This window comes from Plodia interpunctella, chromosome 27 (genome assembly GCF_027563975.2).
Source record: "Plodia interpunctella isolate USDA-ARS_2022_Savannah chromosome 27, ilPloInte3.2, whole genome shotgun sequence".
Lineage (NCBI taxonomy): Eukaryota > Metazoa > Arthropoda > Insecta > Lepidoptera > Pyralidae > Plodia > Plodia interpunctella.
This window is the reverse complement of record NC_071320.1, coordinates 3,858,236-3,884,409: the sequence shown is the minus strand read 5'-3', so window position 1 is coordinate 3,884,409 and position 26,174 is coordinate 3,858,236. Positions and strand designations below refer to the sequence as shown.

The 26,174-nt window shown below is 37.6% G+C and overlaps 2 protein-coding genes across 8 annotated transcripts in view; both read right to left on the bottom strand.

Annotated features, from left to right (window-relative positions):
- Positions 1–22,918, bottom strand: part of gem (gemini) — a 43,172-nt gene extending 20,254 nt beyond the window's left edge. For 2 of the 7 annotated variants that reach the window (XM_053765293.2, XM_053765300.2), the window contains exons 1-12: positions 22,687–22,918; positions 10,579–10,690; positions 9,754–9,871; positions 9,004–9,088; positions 7,973–8,065; positions 6,636–6,735; positions 6,008–6,152; positions 4,546–4,647; positions 3,673–3,780; positions 2,261–2,392; positions 1,294–1,413; positions 202–272 (exon numbers count right to left, since the gene is read on the bottom strand). In XM_053765293.2, coding sequence (XP_053621268.1) covers positions 202–272; positions 1,294–1,413; positions 2,261–2,392; positions 3,673–3,780; positions 4,546–4,647; positions 6,008–6,152; positions 6,636–6,735; positions 7,973–8,065; positions 9,004–9,088; positions 9,754–9,871; positions 10,579–10,690; positions 22,687–22,918 — 1,418 coding nt within the window. Of the gene's footprint in view, positions 1–201; positions 273–1,293; positions 1,414–2,260; positions 2,393–3,672; positions 3,781–4,545; positions 4,648–6,007; positions 6,153–6,635; positions 6,736–7,972; positions 8,066–9,003; positions 9,089–9,753; positions 9,872–10,578; positions 10,691–16,148; positions 16,769–20,059; positions 20,252–22,686 lie in introns of those variants that run through there. The other 5 variants (XM_053765298.1, XM_053765296.1, XM_053765297.1 and 2 more) reach the window with 5 other exon arrangements.
- A 57-nt stretch (positions 22,919–22,975) lies between these two features.
- LOC135309984 (uncharacterized protein) lies at positions 22,976–25,952 on the bottom strand. The gene is made up of 2 exons (XM_064436863.1): positions 25,721–25,952; positions 22,976–23,249 (listed from the first exon to the last, which is right to left on the bottom strand). The coding sequence occupies exon 2, from the start codon at positions 23,183–23,185 to the stop codon at positions 22,976–22,978; it is 210 nt and encodes a 69-aa protein (XP_064292933.1). The 5' UTR covers positions 23,186–23,249; positions 25,721–25,952.
- Positions 25,953–26,174: the final 222 nt, after the last annotated feature.

Here is a 26,174-nt window from a genome sequence, read left to right as displayed (position 1 = left end):
AATAAAGTCATGTTATCAGTCCAAGGATAACATGCCACTTTTACTTTTACCTAAATAAATATCAATCAATATTCTAAAACAAAACATGATTAACCACTAAAGTGATTTCCTAAAAATTCTATTTTAATTTATATCGCTGAAAAATATTTTACGTAATAAGACTTGCAAGAAAAACGAATTATTTATGTTTTTTAAACTCACCATAATTCGGGGGAGTACGGTGGCGATGTTGTCACAAGCGATGGTGGTGGCATCAACGCGTCATTGGACAACTGTTGACAAATAAATAAATATATTAGGACAAATCACACTGATTGAGTTAGCCCCAAAGTAAGTTCGAGACTTAGAGCTATGGGATACAACTCTACGATACTATATTTATAACAAATACATATATAATCAGAAAAATATCATTTCCCATCATGACCCGACCGGGGATCGAACCCGGGACCTCTCGGTTCAGAGGCAAGTACTTTACCACTGCGCCACCGAGGTCGTCAACATATTTTTTTTGTTAAATCCAAAATACTATGAGTTAACACCTACACAAATGCAGCCACTGTGGCTTTAAGATTAGACTTAGAGAGAATTAAGTTTTGAAAGAAATATACGACAATCTATGGCAATAATTGAGATTATGTTTTTAACTACGAAAAGTAAAATAAAACTCCATTTAGTCACCAAAAAACTGTAACTGAAAATATCGATAATTTGCAAAATATGTTCGTCCAACACTTCTACTCTACAATGATAACAGGCTGTTGCCAAACAACGATATAAAAATGGCGGTCTTTTTAAATGTCGATTTTTTTTACGCTTATTATGGATGTGTCAATTTCATATTGTTTTAATTGTTAGACGGTTTGTAAATTGAGTGTGAAGAAGATTTATTAAACAGCTTGTATTAAAAATGTAATTTTTGTCGAAAACAATAAACGTTTTTCTTCACATACGCTCATACGCTTCAAATGTAGACAGTAAACTAACCCAATTCAGAAAAAAGTTAAGGTATACTTTAAGCTTCTATGGATCTTGTGTCTGATAATAAATGATTTTTATTTATATTATTTTTATTTTTAAACTAAAATATGTTTTGTCACTATTGCACTTCATAATATTTGCCATTGACAGAAAGAGACAAAACATACTTTATGCTTATAGCATACACACTTAATTATTTTAGTTTCAATTAAATTTCTGACGTCAATCTGCTGCATATCGTCCTAAGTCGACCTGTTTACAATTTTCGAACTTTGAAACGCTGTAAGCTACAAACTACTAGCGATCACTGACCGTGGTGAGCACGGTGGACTCGCAGCCGGGCTGGTACTTGTCCAGCTCAGCGCGCGGTCTCCGGAGCACCTTCTCCCTGTCTTGCTTGTGTTTGCGGTCCGCGCCTTTCAGTTTGAATACCTGGGAACAAATGTAAACATTACTACAGTCCAATGATTTATATTACACTAGCAGCGACAGCTGAGATTCGCTCCCGTGGGTATTTCGGGTATGCGAATGTTTGTGAGGATATGTATGTTTGTTACTCTTTCATGCAAAACCTACTGGAGCGATTATTATGAAATTTGGTATACGGGTAGAATATAACCACACATAGGGTACTTTTTATCCCGAAATTTCCACGAGAGCCTCGAAATTCCCACGGGAGCGACGCCCCGGGGCGCAGCTAGTAATTTATAATGCTGATTTTGTGATAACCAAATTTCTTTTTTTTTCTCTCTCTCTCCATTACGGCGACAGCGTTTAGTCTCTCCTGACATTATGCTGAGCGGGAACCAATTATGTCTATACAAACATAGTTGTTTATTATAATGAAAAACTGGCAATTAATTTATAAATCCAATAGCGCGGGTAAGACGGGAAAAGCAAGATTTGACGTTTGACAGTTCTCTATTGACAGAATAGAGTGCGTTCCATATTTCAACAGTTTATAATGCTGATTTTGTGATAACTATTTTTTTAACCCTCGACGCAAAAAGAGGGGAGTTATAAGTTTTACGTGTCTGTCTGTAGCATCGTAGCTCCCAAACGGATAAACCGATTTTAGTTTAGTTGTTTTTTTTTTGTGTCATGGATGATTTTATCCCGAGTGTTCTTAGCCATGTTTCGTGAAAATCGGTACAGCCGTTCAAAAGTTGTAGCTGTTGTAGCGAAATGAATATTCAAAGTCGGGGGTTTTTAATTTGCCTAACATATAATTATTTTCTTTCTCTCTTTCATTCTCTCTCTCTCTCTCTTACTCCATTACCTTGATCTGGCAGGCGGCGGCGTGCAGTCTCGCGTCCTCACTGGCCAGGTACGTCTCCACTTGGATCCGGAAGGGGACTCCTTTCTCGCCACCATGTTTCTTCGCCGTGAATTCTGTTGATATGCAGTTCACCTGTCCAGGGATAACATTGAATTGTTATAGAGAAACGGAAATTGTTCACAACACATTCACAAGTCTTTTTCCTTCCTTCATAGTCGTATTCCTCATGACTGAGGGTCGTGGTCATTACATGGAATAAAACACACACACGTAACAACTTTATTGGCATTATTAATAGAGTGGTTTGCCATTGCCTTCTCCATTTCACACAAAAGTTAATAATCAACCAGTGTACAGGTTTCCTCGCGATATTTTTCCTTCACCGGAAGCAAGTGGTGGTCGATGAAAACTACTATATATAAGTCAGATTGGTATACAAGCTCATATGGCACGAGTAGGATTCGAACGTGGGACCTTTGATCCACTGGCGGGGTTCTTAACCATTACACCACCACCGCTTCCTTTCAAGTCTTTTTACAGAAATGAAATTTTGGACACGAGCTTTTGTTGTTGTCGGCAACACTGATCTCTGTGAGATCAGTGTTGCCGCTCGATAGTCAACTATCGATTGCGCTTCGATTGACGCTATCGATAGTTATCGATAGTCGGGTTATGGGCAATACTATTGATAAAAAGCAATACTATCGATCTATATTGCAAAACGTACTATCGATAGCATCGATAGTCTAATAATCATGACGGTTCGATACAATCGACACTAGTTAGTATTGCTCCAAAATATCGATAGTACCGATACTATCGATAGTATGGCCTGTATCGATTGAAACAATCGATTGTAAAACTATCGATAGTTTGGCAACATTAAGAGCAATCAATGTGCGTTAAGTCCCGTTTGGGCCCTATGAGTGTGGACCCAAAACATCAGTTCTCACCTTGATTTTATTTTATTTTTATTTATTAAGATACACATAACAAATTGTCACCAAAAAGATACAATGTATACTAAACTAAATATTATAACTAGGCAACAACTCAACACATGCGTATACAACAAGTTTGAATATAAAAACAAATATAACTTAGAGAGCTTAAAAAAAAAGCTATGTATCCGAACAAAATCTATGTATGTAACAAAGCAAAGCAATTTAATAATAGCTGCCAAACAAGTTAAAACAATATATAAAAATACAATAATTTCAAAGTAAGTATTAATGGTAAGGATCTTGACTAAAAATATAACAATCTAAAAATTAAGTATGTGACGTATTTTGTTTTTGAAGGAGAACAAAGTGACTCCAAAAATGTCAACGGATTTGTCAACGGTTGAGCATCAGATCGTTATGAGCTCTGCACATTCGAACCACGGGATTGTAATAAGAGGATATAAACACCTTGATATAAACACCGACGTCTTTGGTGGGGTCCCAGAACACATGCAGCGAGTTGAGAGACGCGGGTTGCTCCACTCTGATCACCCCGTACGAGAGCGGTACATCCACCTGGTGAAGGGAAAATTTATTTATTATTCACTAGCTCTTGCCCGCGGACCCGCCCGCGTGAATTTATCTGCGAAAGCGGAACACGACTATACTTATGACTATTTAATATAAAAAATGACGTGAAGAAAAGTGCCTGTGAAAGTCTAATTTCTGAATAAATGATTTGAATTTGAATTCGACGATTTTCATACAAACTCTCACGCCCCATTGGGGGTTGATTTTTGGAAAACAACGGGGGTCTTTAAATACATGCATGCATACCAAATTTCATCAAAATTGGTCCAGCAGTTTAACCGAGAAAGCGGAGCAGAATGACAGACAGAGAGACAGACTTCCGCATTTACAATATTAGTATGTATTTAATTAAGGGGCCAATTAGCTAAGTGAAGCTTTCTCGTTACATAAGTAGAAGTCACTTAATATTAAATAAATATAAATAAATAAACATGTTAGGAAAAATCACACAGATTGAGTTAGCCCCCAAATAAGTTCTAGACTTGTGTTATGGGATACTAACTCAATGATACTAATTGTTTGTATTTTTAACCCGCGACGCAAAAAGAGAGGTGTTATTATATATGTGAGAACCTTCAAATGTCCGAATGTTTCTTAAATTTAGTACCTATTTTGTATGTATGGCTGTTGGTCTTCCTAAAAAATAAATTCTGAAAAAGTTTAACGTGTCTGTCTGTGTATCTGTCCTACCGAGTCTCATGTTATAAATGGCGCCCAAAGTGATTAAACTTAAGCAAGTTATAAGTTTACCTCTACGATTCTCTCGCCGGGCCTCTCCGCGTGCCACTGCGATATCTGCTCCCGCTCCATGTACTGCAAACGACGCTCGTGGAAGCATATCTTTATTACGCTCTGAAAAAAAAAACATTTTGATAATAACCTTATACTTAAGTACATATTAAAAATCGAAGTCCTTCGTTTCGTCTGTCTGCATGTATTTTCATGCGGTATTCACAAATAGATAATGTAATTCCCGAGGAAAGTATAAGGGCTAGCTAAATAATCAGAGAGGCAGGGTGTATATTAATATTATATTATTAGAAAAAGAATTGTAAGAAACAATAATGGTAAACCCTTCTGGCATGATATGGACCAACACTGTACAAATCAGTTTCTTTTGGCATTTCGTCTCAGCAGTGGTCATTCCGAAATGCCAGTAGTTTGTGGCTTGTGAGAAATTACTATTTAATATAAAAATTTACTTGAAAAAAAAGTACCTGTGAATGTCTTATTTCTGAATAAATAATTTGAATTTGTGCGATTACAGGGTACTGTGGCATTACAGCAGCTAATCATTCACTTGGTCGACTCAGTCTAGTTAGGGATCCTAACACACCTAGTTTTGTTACCAGTCTGGGCCTGAAGAGGCATGTATTTAGCCTTTGTTTTAACAGAGGGGTAAGCCTATAGCTATGTCCTCTCTAAGCAAGCAGTGCTTAATGTTCGAAATTAGACCGTAGGACAAAAGTAAAATTTTGTTTTCACGACTATTCGAATAAATAAATAAATAAATAAATAAATATATATATATATATATATATATATATATTTATTTATTTATTTATATATATTAGGACAAATCACACAGATTGAGCTAGCCCCAAAGTAAGTTCGAGACTTGTGTTATGGGATACTAACTCAACGATACTATATTTTATAACAAATACACATATAGATAAACATCCAAGACCCGGGCCCATCAGAAAAAGATCATTTTCCATCATGACCCAACCGGGGATCGAATTCGGGGACCTCTCGTTCAGAGGCAAGCACTTTACCACTGCGCCACCGAGGTCGTCAACAAACGCCCTTATATTAATAAAAACACCAGTGAAAAAATTACTGTGATAATGACAATGCTTTCAAAAACAAAATCACACATTTTTGGACTCCAAAAATCACACATTTTTGGATTTTTGGACGCCCAAACGCTCCATATGAATGACACGTAGAAGTGACGTCACAACGTGGTAATATGTTAGCAAAAACCATCTTTGCTTGTTCGGCACTACTTGAAATGCTGCGTTTATAGTGATGGCTTCTTAACAAAAGTTGTTACAAAATTTTAGTATTTTATTACGGTAGAGATTTTTTTTTTAAATTGATTTTCCTATCTTCGTATAATGATCCAATTATCACAATTATCAACAGTAACCATCTAATCTTAAGTGGAATTAACATCCCTACAGAAAAGTATGTGTTAATGATTTACCTTCAGAATCTTGCCCTTGTAATGCGACAGGTCGCCGAGCTTCTTCAGTTTGATCTCGTAGGGTTGACCCTGGTTCAGATACGTGAGAGTTTCCTCGTTCTGTTTTGTGGCGATAGAGGTCGCTGCTGCCAATACGTATTGGAATCTAAAAGGGACAGTGACGTTAGATATCTAATATATAAATCCGTCACGTGCGAGTCAAACTCGTGTGATGAGGGTTCCTAATGCACATCGTAATTAGCCTTACTAATATTTTAAAAAAATGCGAAAGATTGTGAGGATGTGTGATGTATGTTGTTACTCTTCCACACAAAATGTACTGGAGCAATTGTTATGAAATTTGGTACATGGGTAGTATATAACCTGGAATAACACATAGGGTACTTTTTATCCCGAAATTCCCACGGGAGCGAAGCTCCGGGGCGCAGCTAGTATTATAAATGCGATAGTAAGTTTGTTTGTTACCTCTTCACGCTCTATCTACTCAATCAATCTTTTTGAAATATCTTGTTAATTGCATACATATAGTTTGAAGTATGGAGAAGGACATAAGGTACCTTTTATCCAGGAAAATTACGGCGGGCGAAGCCGCGCGCAAAAACTAGTTTGTATATATTTATTTATTTACCTGGTGTCATCCTTGAAGCTGGGTTCAGAGCGCTGTGTGGCTGGTGAATGCAGGAAACCATCCAAGGAGCTCACTGGAGAACACATCAGGAGACCAGCGTCTGAAATAGGGTAGATGACTTTTTTTTCATGACTATTTGCAGGCACTTATATTATTAGAAACACTGGGTTTTTAGCACTATCCTTTATATATGTTATTAGATGTTGCCCGAGGCTTCGCTCCCGTGGGAATTTTCAGATGAAATGTAGCCTATAGCAATCTTGGATAATGTACCTTTTCAATGGTGAAAGAATTTTTGAAATCGGTTCGGTAGTTTCGGAGATTACCCGCCTCAAACATACAAACTCACAAACCCATACCTCTTTATTATAATAATACAGTAAGTATAGATTAAATCAATCCGTCCGTCAAGAAAGTGAAGGACTTAAATGAGGCCGCTGTCTCCTATTCGCTGGCAACACTAGGGTGTTCATCAACCAATCTTGAGCATTCTATTTGTTGTAGTGTTGCAATAGGAGAAAAATGTAATTCGTCAAAAAGCCGTTTTATTTAAAATAAATAAATACGGACAAATCACACAGACTGAGTTAGCCCCAAAGTAAGTTCGAAACTTGTGTTATAGTATACTAACTAGACGACCTCGACGGCGCAGTGCTTGCCTCAGAACCGAGAGGTCCCGGGTTCTATCCCCGGTCGCGTCATGATGGAAAATGATCTTTTTCTGATTGGCCCGGGTCTTGGATGTTTATTTATATATATATGTATATGTTATAAAATATGGTATCGTTATCCCATAACACAAGTCTCGAACTTACTTTGGGGCTAGCTCAATCGGTGTCAAGTCAACGATACTATATCCTACTAGCTATTTACCCGCGGCTTCGCCCGTTTAAATGCCCTCGGGAACAGTTTTTTCTTCGTATTAAAATGGGATTGGAATAGTTGAATAAAAATATTCATAGCGCATTTAAAGTAACACAGCGCCATCTAGTGTTTTCATATTTGGCGCCACTTATAATATTTGTTTTTTTTTTGCAAATACCACGAGAACAACAGATTTTTCCGGGTTGAAAGGTACCCTATATTCCCCTCCATACTCTTAATTATACATATGCGAAATTTCATGGTCGTTGGTAGACAGCGTGTAAAGAGGTAACAAACAAACAAACAAACAAACAAACAAACAAACAAACAAACAAACAAACAAACAAACAAACAAACAAACAAACAAACAAACAAACAAACAAACAAACAAACAAACAAACAAACAAACAAACGATAGTTATACATATATAGATAAACATCCAAATTTCTTGACAGACTGTACGAGAACTCACTTTTATTTTCCTGGTTCGGTGAGTGGTATCCATTCATTGGCATCAAAGAGTTTGAAGGAATGGCCTGGCACTGCATGTTCTCGGGGCTTCCTGCTGGTGGAAACATACCTTATGTAGATTATAAGTAGCGGTCCGTTCCAGCTTCGCTCGGGTAAAACCACAATAAATTATACCCTTAAACTTTTCACAGGAATCACATATCACGCGGTAGAGAACTGCATGAAAATCTGTGCGAGTAGATTTTGAGGTTATTGCGAACAGACAGACAGGCAGACGCGGTAGAGGACTTTGTTTTATAATATGTAAGGACTAGTTGCTAGGGCTTCGCTCCCGTGGGAATTTCGGGATAAAAAGTACCCTATGTGTTATTCCATGTTATATTCTGCCCGTAGCATGGTAGCGAAACTCTCGGTCAGCGAATCCGACACGCACTCGACTGGTCATCATCATCATATCAGATCAACACAGATCATTGTGAGGTGTCAGATTTTATTCAAGTCGCCTAAAGGCATCTGACATTTACGACTACTTATCGCCATCTAGTGGCATGTATACACATTAGGAACTAAACTGTCCACCAGTGCGCAGGTTTCCTAAGAAAACTACTATATATATGAGTCAGATTGGTATACAAACTCATATGACTCATATTTCGATCCACAGGCGGGCGACTTAATCATTACAATAACTCGGCTGGTTAGAATATAATAGAAATAAGTTTATTCAAAAAACTACAGACACACACACATAACAACCAAAAAAAAAGTGGGTTATTACAAAAGTGATTATGGGTGTGTGCTGCAGTAATCTAAACAGGCTACAACTCAGTGATGTTATTACTCTAGGAGCTGATTTTCAGTTGGAGCCTTTACATCTTTGAAAGACAATAATCGAGTGTTCTTAGCTATGTTTGGAAAATTTGCGTTCAGCCTTTGGAAACAGTCAGCTCTCTTCTAGCTGTTGAGTTAAAGCCAGCAACTTCGGAGACGAGGCTATCTTGAATTATTTAATTTTTTGTCTTTGTCACTCACCGTGTTGTCCCATCATTGTCGGTGACTGGTGACAGCCGTCGTCTATCGCCTCTCGCTCCGTCCCGTCCACCGCCATATTGGTTATCTGTGACCAGACAAAACCATTATTTAGGAGGGCCGACTCACAGGCGCCATATTCGCATTTTTTTCTATTCCTTTTAATTTATAGCGAAAACTCATTCAACAACCGTTTTATAGATAACTAGCTTTTGCCCGCGGCTTCGCCCGCGTAAATTTCCCACCGGAACAGTTGTTTTCCCGCAATGAAAGGTCTATGTCGTTCTCCATACTTAAAACTACATGTAGACAATAGAATTAATCTCAAGAAGATTGGTTGAGTGGATAAAATGCGAAATGGTAAACAAACAAACTTACTTTCGCATTTATAATATTAGATAGAATTGTACGTGAAATTCTACTAAGTATACACGTATTATTGTAGTAGAATTTATATATATATATATATATATATATATATATATATATATATATATATATATATATATATATATATATATATATATTTCGATCTAAATTGCACTTACATTACATTAATGACCTCTGGACGACATGTTCTTTTACAATTTACAAATCATAACATTTTGTGAATTAAAACCCAAGAATTCAATTTAAAACTGAACTGTGTGTTTTTAAATTGTTTTTAAATAGTGTTTTTAAATAGACAACCAGGAAGAAACTGGGACGACTCAATCTTTCCGGGTAAAAACCGGGAGGAAACCATATTTTCACCTGTCTGTCGTCCCTCCTGGGCCACATGCGGCGCGGGGGGGACACCACGGCGCCGGTGGGGGACGGCGCTTCCTGCTTGAACACGGCCAGGGATGGCAGCGAAGACAGCAGCGCGTCACTGCAAAGAGAAACAAGTTTGGTAAAAAAATGGTTGCCTGTAAAGTCGGTTTTACGGGCGAAGATTTTACGTGACAACGTCTTTTTACGCGCGCGGCAGACCGATCATAGTTGAGTGGGAGAGAGACGCAAGGCATTCGGCGGGCCTCTCTCTTGTTCGGTGACTCATCGTAACGTTACCGGGCGTTACACTTTTTCATAAGTGACTCCCAGCCGCAACCTTAAGACGTTGTCACGTCAAAAAATATATTTTTGCTTCAAGCTTTTATTGTCGTCAGAGAGATCTTATGGCATTGAAAACAAAAAACCAAAACGTAAACGGTTGAGTATTTCCGTCGTCTGAGCCGATCCGGGCTGCGACCATTAGGTCATGCTTATCATAATAATGCATTGTCATGAAACTGAAGCGACGTGGGAAATTTCAACTGGAAGTAGGTGGTAGGCATCTCTCTCTCACATCTGAGCGTTTACCTGGTTCTTTCCGCAGCCGTTGAGCGTCGGAATCCAGGATCCTTTTCTCCTATTCGTCGCACGATCATCGGAATCAGTCAGTCAGTGGTGTTAATGGTCAGTCGGCAGTAATGGTCTGCCGACTGTACACCAAGTACAACCTGAGACTTTCATTATACCGTCCGCATATCTAGTTACATGTCATGCAATTTTTTTACCAATCAGGTGAGAAACTATCTTATGTCATTACAAACTTACTTCATGGCCAACTCGCCGGTGAGGTCAAGGTCGAGGTCGTTGACCTGCCAGCCCGGGGACAGGTGGGACGACCCCGAGCTGGTCCCGCTTCCACCCATGTCTCCCAAAGCTGCTGTAAAAAAACAAATTATTGTCATGTTGATGTATGAGCAGCTGGATGGCGTTTGGTTCCGTCCAAACTCAAAGTATAAGCGCCTTTCGCACACTGAATGTTGTGGCAAACGACCCAGACGTATTTATTTGTATCCTGAGTGAATTCACACGTATATATCATTAATTTTAATTTGTTATAGGTTGTAAAGATATTTTTGTAAGCTACACTATCGAATTGGGTTAGCCTGTAAAGATAGATGTAAGTTGTGAATAAATGAATAAATAAATAAATAAATATACCCGCGACTTCGCCCGCGTGTATTTTCCATTGAAATAGTTCTTATTCCGGGATGAAAAATACAACCACTGAGCCCACAAATCATACGTGATATATTCATCATAGTGTTGGCGCGCTTCTTCTCCCCGCAAGCGCTCTCCACTGGTTGTGTCTTCCTTGTCTATAGCGTTCCCCGTACTCTCAACTATATATGGAACTTCATGAAGATTGGTTGACAAGATAGAGCGTGAAGAGACCTCGGTGGCGCCGTGGTAAAGTTCTTGCCACTGAACCGAGAGGTGGGTTCGATCACCGGTCGGGTCACGATGGAAAATGATCTTTTTCTGATTGGCCCCGGTCTTGGATGTTTATCTATATATGTATTTGTTATAAAATATAGTATAGTTGAGTTAGTATCCCATAACACGTCTCGAACTTACTTTGGGGCTAGCTCAATCTGTGTGATTTGTCATAATATATTTAAAAAAAAAACTTAAAGAAGATTGGTTGACAAGATAGAGCGTGAAGAGGTAACAAACTCATTTATAGGATCAGACTTCACAGGCAAATTGTTCGTGACATATATCTAAATGAAATAATATTTATCTAAGCTACAAACTACTAACATTTCGGAACGATTAATGCTGAGAAGAAATGCTGAAAAATAGTATTGATCCCTTTTTTGCGTAAATGAATGACAGATCATTGTCATCGGCCGTTTTGATTTTTTACATCGCATATTTTATATGCAGAGTTATTATCGTGTCACATTCACGTTTTAATAGTGTTTACAATTACGTGGTGTATTGGTCACCACGCCCGCCCGCTATCTGGACGTCCAGGGTTCAATTCCCAGCGAGGGCAAATATTTATACGGGTGATCACAAATATTTGTCTGCGGTTCTGGGAGTGTTGTGCCCGTTTCTATGTTTGTGTTGTGTCCATATCCGCAACACAATATTAGAGCTTAGAGTAGGCAGTTGAGTGTTGCCCATTAAAAAAAAAATCGGAATTTCAGTCTTGTCAAACGATTATTCTGAAATTGTCAATCGTAAATTATTATACAATCAAAATTAGACAGACAAGACAGACTTATTGAGCACACAGCACACTTACGTTTATCGTAACTCGAGTAATAATAAAACTGATAGCCGCATCCAGAATGAGTTAGTTACTTTAATTATACTTATATCGATAACCCGATGCTCTTCGAGATGGTTTAGAGTTTGAAAGTTCCCGTGCCGCGGCGCTACAGTCGCTGACAGCAACATAACCGATCTGGTTTTTCTCTTATCGTGTTATTGCTAACAATGGTGTAATCCCAGCTCCACAGTGACGCCGAACTCGGACACATGCCGAGGCGGATGCGTGAACATTGCGTAGTTAGTACGAATGCTTTTATTTACCGCAACGAAAAATGAGCAATGTATACCTAATCCGCTAAAATTTGGCAAACTGTTCGACGACAGTGTAACGCCTAAATGCATTAAAGATTTACGATTGACGATCACCTACCGCCATCTAGTGACAAGTACTTAGTTGCATATAAATAAATAAATAAACTAAAAAGTCAATCAGTTACGTAATATTAATAGGGATGTTTTCCTTGCAAGTGGCCTATGAAAACTAATATTCATGAGTCAGATTGCTATACAAACCCGTGTGGCACGTATGAGGCAATTCCACATGCTGTCTCTTTTACCCATATCGTGTACGCATCGATAATGAAAAAGTGAAAACGTGTGGACGCAATGACGTGCTACGTTTTTTATGTCTCATGGTAACCCCCCGGTATCATCTTCAGTTCACACAATTCATTTGTACCCCCGTTACTCCACACCAGTAGTAAGATGGGAAGTTCATTTAGCCGTGTTACTACCGCCTCGGACGGTAGAACTACCGGCAAAGATTTTTTTACAATAGCACTACTCTAATTTGAACAATGTAAATATAAATACGTGTAGAAGCGTTTTTGTCTCATGAGGCTAATTATACCAAATAGGTATCAAATTATTATATATATTAAGCAGTTACATACTCGAAATGAAACCTTGTTATCAAACGAACCTAACCTTTAGTCCGCGAAGGAAAATAACTAGTTATAACCGCTTATCGCATTCGAGATACTAGAAATGTTCGAGTAAACAATTTGTGAGATAACTGTGAACAAAAACAGTGGCAGTACTGCTAATTAATGAGATTTTTTTTTTATATGGACAAACCACACAGATTGAGCTAGCCCCAAAGTAAGTTCGAGACTTGTGTTATGGGATACTAACTCAACGATACTATATTTTATAACATATACATATGTAGATAAACATCCAAGACCTATGAAAATTTCTAATCTGATCTGAAAAAGTTCATTTTCCATCTTGACCTGACCGGGGATCGAACCCGGGAGCCCCAGTGTAGCCGGCGTGATGACCGTTCGGCCACGCGGAGGTCGTCAAATTCTAACGGCCAGTCTCGTCTTATCCATATCCTTACACCTATCCTACTAATATTATGAATGCGAAAGTTCGTGAGTATGTGTGTATGTTTGTTACTCTTTCACGCAAAATGTACTTGACGGATTGTTATGAAATTTGATATACGGGTAGAATATATGACCGTGTAATATATATATATATGTATAGCACGTGCCCCAAATAAAAATATGCCGATCGCTACTATGTAACTTATCTGTAGTCAGAAATTAGGTTAGAATTACTTATTAAATGAAGTTACATGATAAGAAAGAAGCGGTGGTGGTGTAATGGTTCGAATCCTACTCGTGCCACATGAGTTTGTATACCAACCTGACTCACGTATAGTAGCTTTCATCGTTCACCACTTGCTTCCGGTGAAGGAAAAACATCGTGAAGAAACCTGAACACTGTTTGATTATTATTAACTTGTGTGTGAAATGGAATGGCAAACCACTCCATTGATAATGCCAAGAAAGTTGTTGTGTGTGTTTTATTCCACGTAATGACCACGACCCTCAGCCATGAGGAATACGACTATGAAGAAGAAATATGGTAAGAAAAATATAGCATAGTAGAACTTTGAGTGATGGCAACAATTTTAAATATATTTTCTATTATTCTAACAAAAAGGCGCAAGGAGATGGCTGTGAAGGTTTAACTCCTCGCAGTGTGAGGAGTAGTGAGATGGCGCTAGTGTGCGAGCCTCGCACACTAGCGCCATCTCATATTTTAAAAATTTAAAAAACTATATATTTTAACAGATGATGCGGCACACTAAATAAAGAATTTTAGTAGAAAGTATTATAGTATACTAGCTGAGCCCCGGGACTTCGCTCCCGTGGGAATTTCGAGATAAAAAGTACCCTATGTTTTATTCCAGGTTATATTCTACCTGTGTACCAAATTTCATAACAATCGGTCCAGTAGATTTTGCGTGAAAGAACAACAAACATACATACATACGCACATCCTCAATATTAGTAGGATTTTTTTTTTACCAAAAAGGCGCAAGGAGAAGGCTGTTAAGGATTGACTTGTCAATACAGTCAACACACAACACACTATAAATACTTCTAGTGTGGCATAATCTGTTATAATTTTCGTTAAGAAATAAAATATATTTTTTTAATTTTGGTGGCGCTTGTGCATGCACAATCGTGGGGGTTTCGACGTACATTGCCGGTTTTCGTTGCGTGAATAAATGCTCACATACAAATTACACAATGTATTGTGTGGAATAGTGTGGAATTAGGCAGTGTAATTATAGGGTACTGTAGTAAAGAGCTTAGGCGGCAAAGTTGGCAACGCGCAAATGACATGGTGTTGCAGGCTGCGGTGACCACTTACCATCAGGCGGGCCGCGTGCCTGTTTGGTGTATTAAAAAAAAAACATTCCCGATCATAAACAAGGAAGAACTGTCGCATTAGAATAGATGCTATCGATCCATTTAAATGGTGCCCATTAATTTAAAGAGACAAGGACGTTGTCTTGTAATTTTCCAATTGATGTTGTTGAGAACTGGAGCACTCTGGTATGGTGGAGTTATGGAACACGACACGGGGGATATATAACGCTAGGAAGATAATTATTTACTTCACTAGCGGCACCAGAACTTCACTCCCGGCTTTGCTCGGGTGTAAACATAATAAATTATACCTCTAAACCTTCCTCAGGAATCACTATCAATTGGTGAGAACCGTATGAAAATCCGTGCAGTAATTTTCGAGTTTATCGCGAACAGACATACAGATGCGGTAGAGGACTTTGATTTATTATATTTAAGGATTCCGATAACGATGGTGGTAGCCCGGTGGTTAAAACCGCCCCCCTGCGATTGAAAAGATCCAGGTTCGTATACTACTTTCTTATGTCGAACAGTTCGCCTAACTTCGGCAGATTCCGCATACATTGCTGGGTTTTCATTGCGATAAATAAAAGCTCATATCTAAAAGATATTTCGATAAATATTACGAGACATTTTTGAATCTGAAGCACTAGCTCAAAATTGGATTATTCTTGACATAGTTTCGATTCTATTTTTAACCAACGACGACAGAAGGAGCCACCGGAACTTCAAGTTTTTTTAAATTCAGTTTTTATTATTTCTACACATATGGAAGCTAGAATTTGCATAGCTATGAGTTTCAAGCTATATTGCGAAAATGTGATTTGAATTTCGAGTCCTAAATTCGTAAAATACTTTAACAAAACATTTTAACTGAAATATCCTACACAATGTCAATGTTACTAATTGTGTTGCCCAATTAAACCGAGTCACGTGTCCGTCTTATGATCATTTAATTGGCACAACCAACGATTGTGCTTAACGACTTATTAATCACTTCACTTTATTAGGGTCTCCACAAATATCACATTGAAATCGTCGAAAGTGTAAACCACAATTTTATAACATTCATACATTTGTTTTGATGGCGATGCTGCCAGAGATGTCACAAAATATCATGTAATAACTTATATATATTATTAAAGTGTGAGAAAACTTTACTAGCGCGATTTGGCATGCACTATTTTTGATACAACGCCATCTCAGTTATATGATAGAGCATCTACTAACTCTGCTTGTTGCCTTAATGTAAATATTAAAGTACCCTGTTATTAAGGAAATTTTAATTCTTCTTTTAATACTTTTCCTAATGTAAGAAGGGTTCTTCGTGACTTTAAAATTTCGTAAATTTAAATGAAACATTATCCAAAATGTATAATTTACCGTAAGCATTGTATGTGATGCTGGCGAACGCATGCGCACCAAACTCAGCAAATCTCCTCCCCTCTCTTGCTTCTCTTGCAGCAAATTGTAGGACAGCAGCCGCCGAGACTCTGTCATTCTGTCCATTGTGCGACGTGTCTTCTACCATCTCCGACAGTTTTACGGTTGTTAATAACAGATGGCGTTAATTCCACTTGTCAGTTCCACGTGTCGCGGATAGATGGCGCCGTAAATAAATATCAGTTTCTTGGCTTTCTTTTATTTTTGATGTTTATTCAGTTGGAATGATGAGTATTATTTATTTTTATATTCAGTCTTGATTTTTGGTATTAGTTTCACTATATATATACATACAAATGGAATGGCTTCAGTCTTCGTTTATTATTATACGAGTACCTAACTTATGTACAGACTTACAAATCAAGTCAGAATGACAGTCACTGTCAGAAAACGTGACAACACATGCTATGTGTCCTTATGTGTGATAGTTTCAACACTGATACACTAATTTTATACACTTGTTTCACAGGTCTTTGCATAGTCATTTTCTCACTCGCTTTTCACTTCGTTTTCCGCTTGATATATGAATATATCACTTATTAATTTTTTCAGCGCAGCAACTACGGATTAATTTTTTACCCGTTTATGGTTATATTAAATTAAGACTTTAAAAACCAACGAATCCAGCAATCGATATCAAGAATAATGTAATCACTCCATCTACCGACAATAAAAACAACTAAAACTTATCTAAATAACGAAAGCTTATTATTTATTATTCTTTAAGGATATTCCTATCGTCAACCTACGATTTGCAGTTTATAATTATTGAAATGAATTTCTAGCTCTATAAAAATGAAAGAAGACAAAGGAAAACTACTCTATTAAATATTGCCAAGAACGTTATTGGATGTGTTTCCTTCCATAAAGGATCCCAAAATACCAGGACACCAGCATACATTTTGCGGGACTAAATCTCGGTCTAAAATTAATCAGGATCCTGCAGCTGAACTGGCGGGATTACCTACCGTGAACAAATCTATACTATAATATAAAGAGGTAAGCGTTTGTGAGTTTGCATGTTTGAGGAGGTTAATGATTTCAAAAATTCTTTCACCATTAGAAAGGTACATTATCTAAGATTGCTATAGGCTATATTTTATCTCAAAATTCCCACGGGAGCGAAGCCCCGGGCAACATCTAGTATACATATACTTGGCAAGTTTAATAAAATCTTGTAAAACTACAAATCGACAACGACAACTACAAACAAATTTACATATTATTTACATACATTTTCACATCTACCTACGACCTTCGGACCTACCACGCCCCCGTACCTAGAAACAAAATTAGACGAGCAAATATTTTTTAAAGTAAACTGGTTACGTCAATAGCAACAAATAATATGTCATCAATTGAATCTACAATAATTTTTATTGCTGAATTAGCTTCTATTACGCCTCATAGACGTCCATATAGGATACGTAGGTACGCTGTATTATGTAATCAATATTCAAACACTGCATGTATCTGCATAATCTGCGATGCAATGCAAGAAACGACCCGTAATCGAGATTTCCTAGATCATGAAATCTTGACACGAGTTTTAAGCGTCGTAACCAAAATGGCCGCCGAATGTAAGGCCCAGAGCAGTCACGACAGAAGCTACGCCACTGCGACCAATACGACCAAGATATGTGTTTGTCCAGACGTGCTAATAATGTAACGAGAATCTATATTTGATCATTGTCATGTAATAATGAAATTACATATAAATATGTGACATCGACAAGATTTGCGAATTAAGGTTACGCAGCGCGAATTAAAAGGTGAACCACGAAACATACAAACGTATCACTCTAACTCTAATCGCGTTGTGTAAAATAAAAGAGACAACGTTTAGACGCAATGCCGCGTGTTGTATGTTACATGGTACGCAGGTGCGTGCGCGCAGGTATGCCGCTAGCCCGTTTGCCTTGCCTGCTTGTTTGGTGGTATGAAAGACCTTCAAGTAATTGAAAATATTTTTGAAAATAATGATGACATGAAAAAAATGTGGTATCGAGCGCCTGACACTAGCCTTGAAACTAGATGTCATAATACACTAACTGCGCTCCTGGGCTACGCTCCCGTGAGAATTTCGGGATAAAAAACACCCTAGTGTTATTCCAGGTTAAATTCTACGCGTGTATCAAATTTTATAACAATCGGTCTAGTACATTTTGCGTGAAAGAGTAACTAACAAACACACATATACATATACACACATCCTCACAAACTTTCGCATTTATAATATTAGTAGGATATCTAACAGAATATGGCAACATTATATCACAGCTCTGTAAACATACATCTATCTATATACAATATATAGCGAAAAATATTGCACATACATATGTTCGAATACAAACATTCTTCATTAACAAAAACGTCATATTCCCAGACTAGCAAAATAGAATTATATCGATATGTGTCAATATTCTTTTCGAGTTTGTTATTGCTAGCACTGGTGTCAGATTTCTGACATAACTTTCACGACTATTACCGACATCAATTGGCAAGTAGCCGCATACACACTAGTGAACTTAAACTGTCAACCAGTGTGCAGGTTTCCTCGCGATGTTCTCCTTCACCGGAAGCAAGTGATCTATGAAAACTACTAATACATGAGTCAGATTGTATTGTATACAAACTCATGTGGCATAAGTAGGATTCGAACCTGGAATCTTTCGATCACAGGACGGTCTTAACCACTGGACCACCACCGCTTCTGGCGATATACGTATCTATACTAATATTGTTGTCGTTATTCTTATCGTTTGTGAGAACATACAAAATGTTTGAAGCGGGTAATCTCCGAAACTACAGAACCGATTTCAAAAATTCTTTCACCATTAGAAAGGTACATTATCCAAGATCGCTATAGGCTATATTTTAATCTCATAAAAAAAATACCCACGGGAGCGAGGCACGTACTTATAAAATAATACAGGACCATACAAAAATAATTTAAAGAAATCGATCGAAAATCTTTGCCAGACAAGATGCCTCGACACAAAAGAAACACAGTCTGACAAGAAAGAAGAAAACGGATTTTAAACGAACTACATTTTTTTGCCATTGCAATACCAAATAGAATGGTCGAGATTGGTTGATAAACACTCAGTGTTGCCAGCCGACAGGAGACAGCGCCCTCATTTGTTTTCATCGCATTCATGACGGACTGTAGAGATGCAAGGAATATAATTGAAAACAGAAAGTAAATGAAGAATCAATAAAAAACTGGTCGAATTACAAAAATGATAGTACAAATGGTACAACTTATAGTACTCCTATATGAAATAAAGTCTCTACTGTTGATGTGGGAAAATTTGGAAAACAACAAAGTTTGACGACAATACCAAAGACAATAAGATTCTGGCGTGTGGTTCCGCCCTAGAACAGGACCACTCCGCGGATGTCGTACGAGGCGAGGGATACATAGCCTTGGCTGATAGGCAACAATAGCATTCAAAAGGAGGGTTAACATCAGACAGGCGGACGGTTGTAAATTCACAAAAAAAAAATTAGTTTTTCACGTTGACCCCAGGCTTTGCGGCATCAAATACCCGAATAAAACCAAAACAAATAGATATAAATTATTACTACAATAAAAACTACTTTCATGTCCTGCTTGTGGCAGTGTGTTGTGACTTTCTTCACAAGCTATTTTTAAAACTACGCACACACGACTCGTCTAGAAGTCTAGAAAATGTATACGTTTGCATTTATACGCGACCTTTGGCCAACGCTGTCTACATCGAGAAATTACAAATTGCTTCATGCAAAAACTGCTAACACATGGCAATAGGAAACACTGGCTGAAAATGAGAAAAAGCAAAAAAAAAAAAACAAAAAAAAACCATTACAAATTTGAACACTGCTAACTAAATTCTGTTTTTGAATTCAGAACGCTTATTTCTATTTTAATAGTTTCGTTTCACTTAACCAAATGTAAATATTAAATGACGTGTTTCACTATTTTTTTTTTAGATAAATTATACACAATTTTTTTTAGCACACGATTAACAACACAACGTAACAGAGCGCGTCTTAAGGCCCAACTGTTTGTTTTGTTATGACAATTCATAATTTAGTTTATTATCAATGGTTGGCAAAGATGAATTGGTGTAGAAGTGTCAAGATTTTGAACCAGTTTATAATCTAATTACACACATTAGCTATAGCTACTACTAGTAACTATTATTTAAATGTGAATGTGGTTCCAATGGTTGAAATTTGAAATACAATACTTGCTTAATTACTGAAAATTCCGGCTTCCTGTTTTATCCACAACGATGCTATTGGGGGTTCGAAATTGGCCTGAACTGCTTCGATAAAAGGATGGTACGGCCGTGCCTTTTTTTGCTCGACTTGCAGATATGTATTTAAGAAGATAGCGTCAATAGACACTCATAAATTGATATATCTATGTAAACATTTACAGAAAGATTTTATATGTCCCCGGAGCTTGATTATTGAGAATTTATTATGTTTTTACCGAGATTTAAATTAATTCACTATTCTTCAACGACAATCTTATAGGTGTTCCATCTGCGCATGTTGATCTATGAGCAGGAGTCTTGTATAAACAGATAATTTCATTGTGAGCATGTGAAGTTAAATATGGCACGCATTTTCTTATGTATTTCGCGTGGATAGTTTTGTGATAGCCGTCTGTATTTAAACTTTTATGTATAATTATACTATTATTCTATATAATTATACTATTATATAGTATTCTGTAAGATATACAAGTGTTTCAATATACATACGAATTGGTAGGACAGAATTGAGGCGTGTGGTTCCCGTCCTAGAATAGGACTCACTCCATATCCTCCCGTGGATGTCGTACGATGCGACTATGGGACAAAGCCTTAACAGCTGGTAGGCAACAGTAGCATTCCCAAAGAGGGCAATCGTCAGGCGGGCGGCCGGTTGTAAAATCATAGCCGAATATTCCAAATTCAATGACTTTTTTTTTAACGCTAACCCTGGGCTTTGGCGTCGGGAATTCGCGAATATAAGAGATAGAGAGAGAGAGAGATACAAATTGGTAGGATACGGTACCTTTGGTTGATATCTTAGAAGTTTCTAGTTAAAATTAACACTTCTAACAAGTTTAAGTATTTGTTAGACAAATTAAAACACCTTCCGACTTTCAATATTCATTTCGCTATACAACCTTTGAACGGCTGAACCGATTTTGGTAAAACATATCTAAGAAACCGTTGATGAGCTGAGAAGAGAAAGCACGAGAACGAGATGAGAACATAAACTGTGTTTTTTAAACTTTCCCGCCTGCCTGTCCAGCTGCGACCACGGCGCCTGCAAAGTCGTTGAAACGTCAGCTACAATAAATAAAAAAGTTTCGTGCTAAGTCCCGTTCTGTAGTTGCAAGCGGCCCGTCGCGGCTTTGCTCGGGTAAAAACATAATAAAATATACACTTAAACCTTCTTTAAAAATCACACTATCTCTATACGTGAAAACCGCATGAAAATCCGTGCAATAATTTTTGAGTTTATCGCCAACAAACAGATATGTCAGAGGTCTTTGTTTCATAATATGTATAAACAGTTAGTTACTGGACATAAAATCCGGAATAGATCGAATGACGATAATTTGTCTATGGTCACACAGATACCCTCTGGTTTGATCTGGCAAGGTGACATAACATAACGACACGTATTACGCTGGCTCCACACTATCGTCAAACACGAACATTGCACAGTATGTGTGAGCGCTATTATTTACCTCAATGAAAAACCAGCAATGTATGGCGAATCCGTCATACTTCGGAGAACTTTACCGCGATATTGTGGAGCGGACGTCACACGGCACGTGTCATAGAGATTCTAGTTTATGTATCCGTGCAAAATAAGGAAATTGTTTTCTAGTTATTTATCTAATTAAAATTATATTTTACTAACGACCCGTGCCGGCTTCGCTCGGGTGAAACGTGATAATAAAGTAGCCTAAGTTATTCTTAAAGGTTTTAGGTCTATCTGTACCAAATTTCATCAAAACCGGCCCTGTAGTTTTTGAACTTAATCATTACAAACAAAAATATAAATCTTTTCTCTTTATAATATTAGTATGGATAATATGGAAGTATCGATATATTTAACTTTATTATAACAAAATATAAAAGGAGGACATAAAACCTATCCCTATACTATATTGAAGCGGTGCAGGTTCGAATCCTACTCGTGCTATATAAGTTTGTATACCGATCTGCCTCATATTTCACATTTATAATCACTATCTCATGTTTATTCAGGCTGTGAAACCCCAAAGCCAAGGATTCACGTAAAACTCTTTGAACAAATTTTGTATAATATATTAATTAGTCGACATCCACGAGAGAGGATATGGAGTGGTCCTATTATAGGGCGTAACCACTTACCACCCATCGCCAGCTACCTTAATACCTAGGAACCTTTCTAGGTCTATTAAAGGTCTATTAAAGTAAAAAAAAAAACAAACCAAACTTACCCATAATTTTCTTCGGCGGCACTTTCCTCTGCTCCTTCTCCTCGCTGTCGTCCCTCCTCATCTTCCCCTCCCCCTGCCACTTGCGCTTCCTCCCCTCCCTCTCCTCCAGGTACATCCCCAATTCCTCCTCCCTCCCGACCAGAGACAGCCTCACAGAAGACTCCCAACCGAAGTCCTCTTTACGTGTATCATGCATAATATAGTCCTTTTCTTTGTCCATATAAAATTCCATCACACAATGACACTGAATGAAATGAACGAATGAATGATAACGTCACAGCCCGTTCAGTTAAAACAGAACGAAGAACGAGTTGTATAGCTTCTTGATTCCGGTGGATTCTCTTTGACGGTGGCTTTGTAACAGTACGTTCTCGATTTTCAATAGCATTTTCGAATTATTCCGACAAAGGTGGTACTGTACGTGTGGGATGAGGCCCAAGGTCTTTCTGGTGAAACGGCTGCCGACTAGATAGGTGGGTTGGCAGGTGATGGCCTCCATATGGTCACCTGGGGTCTGAGCTGACGTCTCAGTGACCTGTCGTTGACAGCGACTGCTACGGCTCCTGGAAATAAAATATTATTTTTTATTTTGATCGTTTATATGAAGTGTTTCTGTTTTTTGTCTAGCCCGGTGTGTCAAGTGTGCCATTGGGCTGAATATCTCCGTTGCACTAAAAATAGTATTGTTTTTATCAGTCTTTATATTTACAAGTTATTGGCTGAGGCTTCTACCGCGTTTGTTTCGTCCGCTCATAACTTATTATTGTAAATATCTCGGATTCTAAGCAACGTATCGCGATGAAACCTCAAATTTTATGTTGTAAAACTGTGCATTAAATGCTATTAAGTAGTTTTTGCGTGATGCTCACAAACATATAGATAGACGAAAATGAAAATGTAATGTTTTGTATAGCGGATGCGGTCTAACGTAAAATCTATAAATATAGGTTTCATCGCGATACGTTGCTTAGAACCCGAGATATTGAATTATGAGCGAACAACTACAATAATCCTAACTAATATTATAAATACGAAAGTAAACATGTTTGTTACCTCTTCACGCTCTATCTACCTCTATCTACTATCTATCTCTATCTACTAATTCAATCTTCTTGAAATTTTGTACACATGTAGACTGAAATGTAAATAGGAAGGAAGTAAATATGTAAAAAGGGCATAGTGACACATTTCCGTGGGAAATTTACGCGTGCGAAGCCGCGGGTAACAAGCTGGTTAATAATAATAACCTAAGTTATTGTCTATTAACCGATGACGATAGATAATAAACGAAGCAAATAAAATTAGGCGGCAGTGATTGAACTTAAGAAACATAACACCAGCTATAGGACGCAAATCATCTTGGCAAAGATTAAATTATCAAATAGAACAGAGGGTGAAAGTGCGGGTTGCATTTCTCACTATCGAGTCGCTTCGCAGTGACACGCAGCGAACCAATCACATTGCGGTGCGTCACAATACTTTACGAATATTAGCTTTTGACCGCGGCTTCGCCCGAGTGATTTTCTCTAAAGTGAGATATTTCTAGACTCTTTTACTAATCTGGTTTAGCCGTACAAACTTTGAACCCCCTTTTGACCCCCTTAAACTTAAATAAATACAACGCGCGCAAATCTAAAACCACTACCAATAGTGATGTACGCCTGGGAATATTCCCACTGCCGGTAATTTTCCACCCCCAGTGTGCCCGGAAGTTTTTCGGGCACACTGGGAATATTGCCAGGCCAATTTTTGATATTAAGTATTAATTACTATTAACTAATAGTATTAATGTTTAGATGTATTTTTTTTATATTTTTGATATTAAAATTAATTATCAGAGATTTTCCCATTTTGTAGCAATTCCGACTTAGCTATTAGACCCCATGGACTTAAATACAAACAGGACTGATAATTCTCATATTCATAACTAGCTGATGCCCGCGACTTCGTTCGCGTGGCCGAACAATTTTTGGTAAGGAGTCAAAATTATTAAAGAAATTTAATTGTACAGACAAATGTAACGATACCTATACATACGAAAGATTCTCATCAGACTGAAAAACTATATTTGCTATAGTTTAGCTGGACTGGAAGATCTGGAATAGCTGAAGAAAATTCATAATGATTTTCTTCAGATATTCCAGATCTTCGATTTTTATACATCAACAGAAAGTGCTCATCAGATTGAACAACTTTTATTAGAACGTTATTTCTATATTCCCTATGGTTTAGCTGTACCATCATGGGTCTTCAATTTTTATACCTCAACAGAAAATGCTCATCAGACTGAACAATTTTTGCTAAGTCGTCATTTCTATATTACCTATAGTTTAGCAGTAACATCATTGATCTCCATCACGTGTTCCAGTTTTCAAAATCATTTATACTCTATATATTGCCTAGGCTTAATAGCTATATAACAAAAAAAAATACTACTACTGTTTCTACATCGCCCTAAATTATTTTTTTTTTATTATATTAAATGTAAAGACACAACATTTTTACTGTTTTACGAAATAAACTCACTACCTACTGAACGAACATGAAAAATAATTATGTGATGAAAAGATTCTGGAATCGAGCGAGAATTGAACCCGCGCCCCTGACTATCCGGGACAGTGCTCTTAACTACTGAGCTATCGAGACCACGCCAGTTGGGCTGAATTAATTTATCTCATTACAATAATGCTACATTTCTCACAATTGGAAACTTATGAATGAGAACGCTTCCACATAATCTATTGATAGAGCTGCGTCCAGTAACGTGATGACATCGCGACGCCAATGTAACAGAAACCAGCACCACAGATGTGAATTCAATAGGTGGATCGGATGATGATTTTGATATTGAACCAATAGATTTTAGGTCAGTGATGGAAAAATTCATAAAAAAAAATCGAGATTCATGGCCAACATCGGACTAAGAATGGATGAAAATAATGATGACAATAAATATACTTAATACTTACAAAGAAATATTGTTCACATTCACACAATCATTTAAGAAAAAAATCTCAAACACACGGAACCTCACCTTTTACGAGTCCAAGAACACAGCACCAAATAAATTTAAAAAAAAAACTAAAAACCAATGACAGTTCTATTTTCAAAACGCGGCCGTATTGGCGAAAGTCACCAGCGTTCCACTGGTTCCATTTTCGAAAACATTTTTAATCGACCATTTTTCTTTTCTTTTCTTGCAACGGATTCGCAATTCTTATGGCCAGTTGGCGGGACGACTAGTGCTAAATTGCCCAGGCGTCGTTCGCCAGTTGTGTTTAATTCCCTGGCCAATGGCGATCGCTGGAGAGTCTTCGTGAATTAGGTCCACTTGTAGCAGGGTCACATAATCGTTGGGTTAAGACGGTGTCGCCGTTGAATGGCCTGGGTTCCGTGATAGGTTTTAGAGAAACAGTTCTCGATTGTATTCTGCCCTCACATTGCATACCGTGCGGGTGTATAAAATTGCAAAATCGACAATTATCAAT

Coding starts and splice junctions, on each gene's coding strand:
- LOC135309984 (XM_064436863.1), bottom strand. CDS start 23,185: ATGGAGGCCATCACCTGCCAACCCACCTATCTAGTCGGCAGCCGTTTC.